At 36.4% G+C, this 12,293-nt stretch overlaps 1 protein-coding gene and 1 non-coding gene across 3 annotated transcripts; both read left to right on the plus strand.

The window, feature by feature from the left end:
- Nucleotides 1–491: 491 nt before the first annotated feature.
- Nucleotides 492–4,676, plus strand: LOC149550617 (uncharacterized). Of its 2 annotated transcripts, none has more exons than XM_089793608.1 (2): nt 492–834; nt 3,296–4,676. In XM_089793608.1, exon 2 carries the CDS (start codon nt 3,652–3,654, stop codon nt 4,384–4,386), a length of 735 nt encoding a protein of 244 aa, XP_089649734.1. In that variant the 5' UTR covers nt 492–834; nt 3,296–3,651; the 3' UTR covers nt 4,387–4,676. The 2 variants fall into 2 exon arrangements, with proteins under 2 accessions (XP_089649734.1, XP_089649736.1); XM_089793610.1 differs by having other exon boundaries at nt 492–636.
- On the plus strand, nt 910–1,041 carry LOC149550618 (small nucleolar RNA snoR137). Its single transcript, XR_016354972.1, has one exon. It is a non-coding gene; the product is annotated as a small nucleolar RNA snoR137 (small nucleolar RNA).
- Nucleotides 4,677–12,293: the final 7,617 nt, after the last annotated feature.

Raw genomic sequence — 12,293 nt, forward strand, 5'->3', positions numbered from 1 at the left:
TTCCCTATTAGATTACTAGAAGCCTCTTTGGTTAGTAGAGAAGTTTTACAAAAAATTTAGATTCTTCTAAAATTCATATGACGATCCATGTGTATTATTTTTTTCATTAGACACCTTCTATGCTAAATGTACCCACCTACCTTAACTTGAAGGATTTAAACTTATAACCTCTCTTTCAAAGATCACAATTTTTTTTTATAATTTACCCTACTGAAGATTTATTAAGTCATAACTTTCAAAAGACTTAAATTATTACATGCACGCAAATACAATACTGATAAAAAAATTAATACTAAACATTAAATAGTTCCAGAAACGTGAATATAAAATATTTAATTAACAAAACTATAATTACATATACTAAGACACCCAAAAATAAAAACATGCCGCTAACAGGTAGGACTATTGCTCTCGTTTGCATTCGTTGAAAGTTATTCGAAAGGGTCATTTAAAGGATGAAAATAACTCAATATTCTTAAAGCCCTAAATTTTCTTCGCGAACCCTAAATAAGGTATTGGTAGCCCATGCAGAATATTTTCCAAACCCTAATTATTCTTTACAAACCCTAGAAATGTCTGCTTCACGCCATATGACCGTTCTTCTGAAGGACACATGAATGTGTTTTGGCAAACTAGGTACTTATTTAAACGACAGATGCTTCTATGTTTCTCGTAAGTTCTGTTTCCTCTGAAATCGTTTTCTAGGGTTTTATATTGCTTTCTATAGGCGTTGCATTCCTTACCATTTGTTGTAAGGCGTGTGTCAAGGAAAGCGTAAATAAATAATCTGCAAGCATTGTTCAGTCTCCGTCTTTCTCACATCTGATGAGATAGGTAAATATTTGCTTGCTAATATTTCGTATTTATACGAGGTTTATTCTTCATTTTTCTGTTTTGTGTTTTGGTGCGGTTGCTTCTTGGATGTGCATCTTCCCATTAATGGAAGATGTGCTCAGTAGGAAGCATATATTAAATTTCCAGTCTAATAACAGCCTGTTGCTTTTCTATGTGCATCAGGTTTACCTGTCTCCTGGTAAATTTCAAAGTCGTTAGTATCACATATCTAGAATGTCAGTATTCAGTGAAACCGTAATCTAGTGCTTTTTCCTAATTAGCTTAATATGAATAAGAACAGTCTGTTCAGATTTAATCTGAAGAATTTGAAAAATGATAAAGTTCATAGCTTTAAAATGACGAATAATAAATTTGTGAATTATCATGAAAAGCAGGGGATTTTAATCCAATGTGCTAGAGTACACAAGCATACATGCTTTATAATTACGGTAATATGATTAAGAACAATCTGTTCGGTATCAATGAAAATACTTTGAATAATGATAAGTCCATAGCTATAAAACGAGGGATAATAAATTTGCAAACTATCATGAAAAGCAGGGGATTTCAATCCAATGTGCTAGAGTACACAAGCAGACATGCTTTATGATACAATAATTAATGACACTGATCTAAGATGTATACATCCATTGCAACAACTTGACCGATTTTCTTCGAAATTTCGGCACCCAAGACAATTTACTTTCTCAGAAAGTTAGTTCGGTACCTGAGACAATTTACTTTTTCGAAAGTTACGCACCTGAGACGATTTAATTTTTTCGTAAGTTAAAATAACCTGTAAAAGGGCTTGAATGAGAGAAAGCCTGGCACCTGGTCTTATATTCTTCACAAGTTAGAAGTATACTGCAAAAATAGTGATACTTATGGTGTAAGGATCAGTTGACAGCATTCAAACTAACCTAGGAAAGAGCTCTATCTATAGATTTGAAATGAACCAGATGCCTTCCCTTAGAGAAGCTCATACCCCAGAAGTGAGCATTTTGTACGGGCATTTCAACCATGGTCCAAGAACATGAATCCAGTAGATGTCAGAGATGCAACAGGAATTCAAGTGAACTTCAAATGTTATACCCACAACACAAGATACAATGTAAAAATCAAACTAAAACACTCACCGTGGACCAAAATGTTTAATGACAGATTTTAATGTGAAACATAACGTCATATGCATTGACAATTAATTATTTTGTCATGTCTGACGCTGCCTGCCATTACCCATTCGATGAGAATTTTGAGTCTGTACAGGCCATGTGCCCTGCTCTGTGGTTTGGTTGGGGGCTTCTTCGTCCCTCTTTGGTTTGGGTGTTCTAGGTTGTCTGCTAGTTGGGGCACGAAGATTTTCTGGTTGTGGCGGAGGTGGTGTTTCCATGGTCGAGGCTTCTGATCCTCAAGATGCTGTTTTTGGTGGGTTGAGCTATGCTTGTGCTACCAAACTTTCAACCACTCCTCCAAAGGCGAAAACTTGGCTAGTCATCTCTGCAAAGATTTCTTTTGCGGTGGTGTGGCCTAAGATGTGGTGGGAAATGTGGGTTGGTTTGTATTTTCACCAGTTTTTGACTCATTTTTTTTGAATCTGCATCATTGAATGTCTAGATTTTCGGAGATTGTTAGTCTTTGGTAAAATAGTGCTCTCTTCTCGAGCAATAGAATTTTTAATTGTTGTTTTTACTGCTGATGAAATTTGTTGAAGTTCCCCCTACTGCGTCTGTCATGAATGTAAAGGTGCAGTTTATGTGAAATACGATAGTGAATTATGAATGCAAATCAATGAAATGTCATAATAATCGGTAGTTCTGAATGCAACAAAATGGATGGCAATTGATAGTTCAATTTCGCAATTTCGTCAATCACTGCTATATATGCCTACCAGTTTGAAAGTGATGCAGGGGCATCACAATATTCTAGACATTTCACAGATTAGAGATGATACATGCATGATAAATGTTTATTTATAAATGTTTTTACAAGATGGATGTAGTCGGTCATGTTGAGTTGGTTAAAGTAACGGAAGTTAGAAATAAGTTATGAGAGTTAGTTGTCGGGTAGTTTTGAGTTAAAGTCTTTTTATCTCTGCAATGTAATGGAGAATGGGGAGGAGAGTAGAATAGCGTAGAAGAAGAGTGGAGAATTGGTAAAGGAAAAAACAATGTGGTGGAAACAAATAATAAAAGAGCAACTGAATTTTCCATTCTATAGACTCGGTTCTTCACTTTCCATTTGTAATTCCCTGTTCTTAAATTCATGGTTTATTATGTGAATGCAAATTAGTTGTTGGTGAGTTGGATTAGTAATTTGACATTGCTGATATTCTCATCATTGAGATATCAGAAGAGTATGAATTTCTGTTATACAATGAATTATGTTTGATTTCTTGAAGGAGATATTTGACTTTGATATTATATTGGACTCATCCACCTTTCTGTTGTGCGCTCCACATCAGATTGGTATCAGAGCACAGCAAAAGATCTGGGAAGAAGATCTAGGATTTGGTAGGTTGAAGGTCCCTTGTTGATGCTTGGCCTAGTGGTGGAGAACTTGTACTCTTGAAAGAGAGGTCACAAGTTCAAATCCTACTGGGGGGTAGGGTATGTACGCCTCGTTTGTAGCGAAGAGTACGAGGTAGTCCCATATCACTGTCACCATATGTAAACCCAAAAACTATGGCATAATGTCGTGGACTATAAAACCACCTTTCCTTTCTTTTTTGGAGTAGAACTATCCTTTGAGAGTGTTCCAAGGTGGTGGCTGGATATCTAATGAACCCTAAATTGGTTCTTGACGAGGAGTGAAAGAGAAATGATTAAGGCATTAAAGGAGTACTTGTATGGCAGTAAGAAGGAGAGAGAAGAAAGAGAAAGAAAAAAGAAGGAAGAAGAAGCAAGAAAGAAAGAAATAGAATGGATGAGACAAGAGGAGTTGAGAAGCCAGAGTGAGAGTGAGAGTGAACAACAGGAGGTTGTTGTTGAACCTTGTGAGGAAAAGGTTCTTGTAGATGAAGGAGAGTTGGTGACAGGTATGGTTGAAGAAATTATTTGCCCAGATGATGGAGATGTTGACACAAAAGATCAGGAAGGAAAAGATGTAGCGCAAAGATCAGATGCTGAAGAGAAGACTATTGATGACAGGGATGAAGTATTTGTTGATGAATGTGATACTCTAGAGATTTACAAACAAGGAGAAGATCATATTGTGGATCCAGTTGATTGGTATGCAGGTGATATGAGGCTGACTAAGGTATTTCTTCCAAAATTCAACGAAGATACCATGAATGGTATTCATTCTAAAGTTTGGAATCAGCATGTTATGGCAAGTGGCATTAATTCAGTCATCATTGTGATACCATACAATTGGAAAACTCGGAAGAAGATCACAGCAATTCAACGGGACTTAAATTTTTCTGTCCCCGGGAGTATGATACAGGGGCATCACAATATTCTAGACATTTCACAGATTAGAGATAATACATGCATGATAAATGTTTTTACAAGATGGATGTGGTCGGTCATGTTGAGGGGCATCACAATATTCTAGACATTTCACAGATTAGAGATAATACATGCATGATAAATGTTTATTTATAAATGTTTTTACAAGATGGATGTAGTCGGTCATGTTGAGTTGGTTAAAGTAACGGAAGTTAGAAATAAGTTATGAGAGTTAGTTGTCGGGTAGTTTTAAGGAAAAGTCTTTTTATCTCTGCAATGTAATGGAGAATGGGGAGGAGAGTAGAATAGCGTAGAAGAAGAGTGGAGAATCGGTAGAGGAAGAAACAATGTGATGGAAACAAATAATAAAAGAGCAATTGAATTTTCCATTCTATATACTCGGTTCTTCACTTTCCATTTGTAATTCCCTGTTCTTAAATTCATGATTTATTATGTGAATGCAAATTGGTTGTTGGTGAGTTGGATTAGTAATTTGACATTGTTGATATTCTCATCATTGAGATATCAGAAGAGTATGAATTTCTGTTATACAATGAATTATGTTTGATTTCTTGAAGGAGATATTTGACTTTGATATTAGATTGGACTCATCCACCCTTCTGTTGTGCGCTCCGCATCAGAAAGCAATACAGAATTCAATATATATGTATATGTATATTTTCTGTTTTTTATTTAGTAACGTAATGGATGCGTCTCTGATATGCAATGTGATATGAGCTGCAAGTTGTATAGGATAAACACTTGGCAGAAGTATGTTTTTTTCTCAGATATTGATTATAAAAATATTCTGTACTGTAGCCATCTTTGATGTGTATGATAATGTAGGCTCTTTGACTTTTGTTGCCTCTGATCTGCAATTATTATGCTTTGGATGGCTGATTAGCTTGGTAAACTTCACTAGCAGTAATTGCTATAGTTAATAGATAACCAATACAATTGTTATGGATAATCATATGTAATTGCAGATTTAACATAACCATTGATATATGCGAAATATCAGTGGAGATATGATTCGGTTTATTGGGTTGATTAATCTTTTGGGCATTTCAGTGGCCTTGATAGTCTTTGTTACTATTCATGTTATTGATAATGAATTCTTGTGTAGCTGTATAGGCTGTATCCACGTCTCCTTGTGAAGCTGTAATCTATGATCATCTGTCTCTAACATCACCATATCATCATTTACTTATACGTAGGCAACAATAGACCATGGTATAGTAATCGTGCTTTGGCTCGGCTCTCCTAACTGTATCCTTGATTGGTATGGTCCAGTTATGAATGATTACTGATTTTAATGTATTGTGCCTCCATTAAGGGTAAATAGTCTTCTCTTATAATGTCATGAGATGTATTTCTATTGTAATTGATTTTGGTGTTACTGTCGTGGATATTAGTATTTGGCAAGTGCTATGCATGTGATATATACATTTCAATCTTACAGGCTCCCTCTCTTAGAAGATGCTTGCCCACAAACATTCTTATAGCATCCTCATGGTTCCTGTATCCCAAGAAAATGTGTAGAATAACTGTGTACATCCATCTATTGCCTCATGTTGATGTCTTTGGACTCGTTATTCTATTCTCTTATCATGTAGATTACCAGATCTTGAAGATTAGAGTTCCAACGGTGTACTTAATTCCAGGGACTGGAACAATGATCTTGTAGTATTCATCTTTAGGGCAATTCACTTGAATTGGTATGAACTCTTTGCAAGGTTGTCTATTCATAACTGTATTGCTTTTCTCCATTATGGACAAAAGGATATTCAGTAGCCATTAAGCTCCAACTATGAGCTGTCTTTCTTCTGTATGATCCAATAGATCTTTTGTTCTGTTTTCTATAATTTGATTTCATATTGGAGCTCTAAATCCCCTTTTGAATACTTTGGAAAGTTCTTAATACCTAAACCCACATGCTCAATCTTCATTGATGACAATGGAATCAAAACATTTGTATCTTTCATGAAGATGTAAATCTGAGTTGTACTTTCATACAGTTATTGAGAAATACTTAGTGCCTTCATTATTGCGTTTGCTGCATCGTCCCACAATTGTCTTGATGCTGTCTTGATTGTATATGCACGAGGATCCCATGATATCCTTTCTTATCTTTCCTCTCGTACGCCTTCAAACTAGTCCATACATCTGAAGGAGTGGGCTGTCACAACCCTTGTTTATTTAACTTCAAATAATTGTTTACTTAAAGCTCAATTTTTATATTTTCCAAATGTTCCTTTGGCTGAATTCTTCAAGTCTTAATCACTTTTACCTATTTTCGATTTCCGAAGTTTACCAACTTCAAAATTATTAAGGGAAATATGTGAAATGATTTTCACATTATTCATTTCATTCACAACAATATATTGAAGAGATTGTGATGATATTCTCATAAACTAAATTATTATGATTTCTTTCTTTATTCAATCTGTGTAAAGCCTTCTTTTGTGCCCCATGCTTCATATGAAGTAAGGTGATCCTTGTCATCCTCAACGACTCTCCCTCTCTCTCTCACTCACTTTTTTGTGATTTAGGGAGTAGTAGCCTCCTTTACATTTCCTTGCAGTGTTTGTTGGTCATCTCTTGTTTGGTCCATTGTATACGATCCTTGTGTTGATGTAAGGTCATCCTCATGTTTGATGATTATTTCTGACATTATCGTTCCTTTGGTTTTTATTGTCTCTTTCTCCTTGTGATGTAATTACTTTCATTCTCTTTGATGATGTATGATGATATATTGTTGTGAGAGACTAGTGCAATTGCTGTGTTGCAAACATTTATGCCTTGTTCTTTATATTGTGTATGATGTGCATCCAACCTTTTGTTGTCTTAAGATATCCCCTATATTTAGTAGGGGAACATTTTATATAATGATTGGAAGTGCTTATGTGATATCTTAATGTTAGTTAAAATTTAATTAGGGAACTAATAACTTGATGTGAATTTTGTGTTGAAAGATGCCAAATTACTATGTTTGTGAGGAGCTTTGTTCTACTATGTAGATGTTATGTTTCCATATGTATTTATTTTATGTTCACCTCATATTAGACTAGTATAGGAAGTATAACCATGACTTAATTGTAATTGTGTTGGTATGAAATGTGTAATTTTTTAAATATAATTGGTAATCTCCATGTCATATAGTGTTGTAAAGTGATGTGGCTTGGAAATTGTGTTAGGTGGGTAAAAGAGTAATTTTGGAGTAACTATGTAGGAGTCCTAGGTAAAATTTCTTGTTTAGAGAACTAAGATAATGGTCCCATCCCAAATTCGTAGGTCAACTCTTGGTGGACTTTTGGAGGGTAAAAAGTGACATTAGAAGGTAGTTTATGCTTGAAATGACTTGTCACATGGATGTACTTTGGGGCAGGGGGCTTCTCTAGGCCATTTGAGCTTTCAAAAACATAATAAGGACTTTTCAAAAGTGTTTTGAATGAAAGTGATGAATTTTGAGGATAGGAAAAAATGTGCCTTTTTACTAAATTAAGAAATCTACCCCATGATGAGGAGACAATAGTGGAAGACTTGTGAGATCTTCCATCATGATGGGTGGTAGTTGAGAATGGTTTTAGAGTCATCTTAGAGGAGTTTTGGAAAAAAATTGTAGGCTAATGCCCACTCTCCAATGTTGTAGACCACTAGTGGAAGTTAGTAGAATTTAGGATTCTCTAGATTTTGGCTAAGGCAAGGAAAGAGGGCTTGGGAAGGAAGGAGAACAATTGGGTTGAACTCATTATGTAGAATTCACATTTAAAGTAAATTGATGTAAAATTGGTTGCTTTTATTTTGTCATATCTTTTTGAGTAGTGTAGCAATTTTGTGTGTTGTGGACGTGTCTTGTGATGTTCTTGTATTATGCAAGTGTTTATGGTGTTCATGTGAGTTTCTTATGTCTTTCTTTGGTTCTATTAATTGTGTGGGAGTTTTGTCTCATCCTTGGGAGGGAAGAGAACTTTGTTGGGTGAAGGATATGGGGAATGCATTTTGGTGGAGTCTTCTTAGAATGGAGAGGGATAGCATATAGGTGTTATAGGCCTCATATGCTACATTTTTATTGGGGGGCATAAAAGGATTTTTCTTGGGGGCTGCAATGGATGTGAATAAAGGTTGATTATATGTAAAATGTATGTGAAAGCCTTTTGAAGGCATGTGAAAGTGTACCATATAGGCCTCATATGCCACATTTTCCTTGGGGGTTGCAAGGGATGTGAATAAAGGTTGATTATATGTAAGATGCATGCGAAAGCTTTGTGAAGGTGTACTATATAGGCCTTGTATGCCACATTTTTCTTGGGGGCCACAAGGGATGTGAATAAAGGTTTGATTATATGCAAAATGCATGTGAAAGCCTTGTGAAGGCATGTGAAGGTGTACAATCTACTTAACTTAAAAATGAATAATAGTAACTAATCACAACAAATAATAATAACTAAACTGGCTTGAACCTCTTATAAAAAAAATGTTGTAAAAATGTACTCCTTTTGGAAGGAAAGTTCTAAGTTCTTTTGTGGTGCTTGACCATACGATGAAGCATGTGGTTGTAGAGTTTTAATTTTTCCCATCTTTTGAAGCTTTTTATTTTTATTTAATTTTATTTCTTTTCCTTTAAATTTCTAAGTTGTTTTGTTGGTTCTGAATTATACCAAGTGGGTACTAACTAGGTACCTATATACCCAAACTACCTAAATTACAAGTTTGTTACAAATTAATATTAAACTCAATAAGACTCCTCTTGTAGTTTTGGAAAACCTCTTCATTTCTCTTCATACACAGACGCCATAAGATTCCATTAGAAAGGACAAACTAGAACTTATTGAGCTTCAAGTCAAAGACATCATCATAAGAAGACTAGGTTTGAACTTCCAATCAAGAAAGCATTGAAAGAACGTAGATCTAACCCTTTTAGCATACAAACAGCAAATAAACAGAGTTGGAAAGACTTACGACAACCACAAATAGAATAAGAAATAGGAGTAGCCATCTAAAACATAGTTTTTGTGGTTCAACGACGAGTGCCAGAAAAATCAGAGTAAAAAATCCATCTAGTGTTTGGCCACCTTTCGATAATGCACTTATCCTTATCATATTATAAATTCTTTTGGTAGACATAGCATTGAAGAGTTCACCATCATTTCATTAAAGTTGGTTGTATCGTGAAATTATCAAAATCATATATTTTACCTGGCAAACCCCATCTGGTTATCAGTCAAAATATATCTAATAGATGTAACCCCAAGCACTGTCCATTTTTTAGTAGAGTAGGACTGGGTAAGAAGAAGAGGTTTGCAGTTACGGTATATGCCTCACTAGAGAGAACAATCCAAAATAAAGTAAGTAGGGGGACCACCTACAAAACTCTTGGAACAAATACAATTCCTCATGAGTTTAGGCCTTTCAGATAGAATTGACAATTTTGGATTGCCATAAATCTTTGGATTTTATTCCTGATTAGAATTTTTCATGGCTTATTTCCTTTCAAAGCATTGAAAATCTATTTAGAAGCTAATGCTATACCTTGTTGTTTGAGATCTTTGAGACCAAATTCACCATATTGGTTGGTATGGTGCACCATTCACATTTCACACAAGTGTCTTTTTTTAGCTCTGATGTAGGAGCATCTTGGGTATTTTGATAATCTTGCATCACCCAAAAAGATTTCCTGTTTTCTTGTTCTTGTTTGTTGTTTGAGGAGCAGAAACTAATTCTATCATTTGTGGGAGTTATCTGTCCCTTTGTTTGAGGCGTGCTTGTTTTTTGGCAACTCGAGTAGCGCACAAGTTTGGCTTTAGCGAGGTTTTGTTTAGCATAAGGATTTTCGCAACCTTGGGTTTTGCTTCTTTGATCGTGTGTGGACCTATCTTTGTCCATGCAGATATTTATTTGCTTAATTGTAAGGTCGTTGATTTCTCCTTTGGGGCAAGACTTATCTTTTGTAATAATATGCCTGACAGGACAACTAGTGGTCTTGCTGGCTATATAATTAGGGGTCTAGGATTAGGAAAGTAGAACAAAGTTAGATAAGATTAAATAATAATATTAATGTCCAACAAAAGACCACAATGAGGGTCTATGGGACTAGAAGCTTACACTAAGAAAATAGCAGACAAATGGAGCATCAAACGATGTCCAAAAAAAGAACAAGTACAAACATAAGAAGAAGAAAGCAAGAGACATCACAGAAAAGATTAGGTATTTGTCCTTGCAGGGAAAAGGTTCAACAACGAATGATCAGTGTGGCTAACAAAGGCCCTGTGATGACGCTGAGTGCTACGAGAGGAGTGTCGCTGGTGAAGAGGTCCACTGTGGGTTCTCACAGATTTGGAATGACCCGTATTAAGGAAATTGTATGGATGTCTCACACATTGAACCGGAGTTAAGGGCGAGAAGAAGGTCATAATAAGCTGTGTCTGGACTTGACACCTGGAAGATGAAAGCTGTAAAGTATGATCACAAAGCTACAAGGACTCACGGATATAGAGCGCAATGCAATGCTGATCAGTATACCTGAAAAAATCTGAGAGGGATCTACAATCTCTAAAGAGAAAAAATCTCCCTCTAATCTCATAGTATATGGGACATCTGAAAAGAAAATGAGTTTTAGACTCTGCCTCAGCTAAGGAACAAAGTGTGCACACTCAATTCTCTCTAGCAATATGGTGATAGACCTAGATCCAGAGTCTGTGCGAGCCCACTTTGAAGGAGCCAAGGGATATACATAGGGCGTGTTTCCAATGTCTGTGTAAGTACTTAGGGCAAACAATAATCCCATCTCGAATATCTAAGAAGTGCTCGACGTAGAAAGCCATCCTCGGACGTAGTCCCCCTGGAGGATCCACCCAGGTTTGTATGATATACTGCTTGGAGATGTCAAGTTTGACATGCCCATTCAACTCCTGCTGTGAGGGAAGTAGATGAGTAGGAGCATCTAATGAGAACTGGTATGGAGGGAGACGATCGATGTCGACCCCAACTGAACTCTGCAGGATAGTAGCTTGAGCATACCAACAATGAGCTCTAGTGGTTGGATCAGAGTCTGTGATAGCAATTGAGGAGTAGTGGGCTAAGTAAGGGTATCTATGTTGGCCTTCGGCCAAGTCTGCAAAACCACAAAGACAATGGAGAAACTAGATCATGTCAAAAATGGCTGCAAGCTTGAATGGGTGAGCTCCAAACTCAGCCAAAATAATACTATAGGGGTTAGATCTATGACATTTAATAATCTGACGAAGGAGCAGAGTCTGGGTATGTTCAATCATGGCCCAATCCGCGTCTAAAAGGGAAGGACCCCAAACCACCGCACCATAAAGCACTGTGGGTCTTACTAAGGAATCCAAGAGGGATAGCTTAGATGATGTGTCCTGAAAGTGGTGTCTAAAGCACTGTCTCTCAAGCATGGCAAGGGAACCCAACCCTTTACTGATCCGAGGTTGAATGACTGATCTCAAGCTGAAACGAGATCCGGAAAACTTAACCCCAAGGTATGTGTAAGATGATGCAATCTCAATTTCTTGACTTTGGAAGTGAAAATGGAGATGTGAGGTCTTCAAACCATTGAAGACCATAACACGAGTCTTCTCCAGGTTCACAACCAGCTGTCTCATGTCACAAAAGATGTAAGTCTATCCAAAATCCTTTGAAGACCCTCAAGAGAAGATGATGCAGGAGCATCGAGAGGTATAAGGGCAATCCTGTGTCACCCAAAAAAAATGTACTTAGACTTAATTTCCGTTTCATGTGTTTTTATTTTTGGACACCCATTTGGGTCAAATAAAGGTTCCAACGCTCACAGTTCAACTATCAGTGTGCTAGAAAATCCCAAATAGGAGCATGCAATTTGGCCATCATTTTGGTGACCTAGAAGGTGTAAATTGGCTAGATGAATGTAATTGTGATTTAGAGCATTCCAGAAAAAGAATCAGGTCAAAAGGCCCCACGGTTTGAAAGTTATTGTAGTTTTTCGAGTTTTGGAGATCTCCTAAGAATGCTTCAAAGTCA

Source organism: Cupressus sempervirens, chromosome 7 (assembly GCF_028749045.1).
Source record: "Cupressus sempervirens isolate cs-2001-9-10 chromosome 7, ASM2874904v1, whole genome shotgun sequence".
NCBI lineage: Eukaryota > Viridiplantae > Streptophyta > Pinopsida > Cupressales > Cupressaceae > Cupressus > Cupressus sempervirens.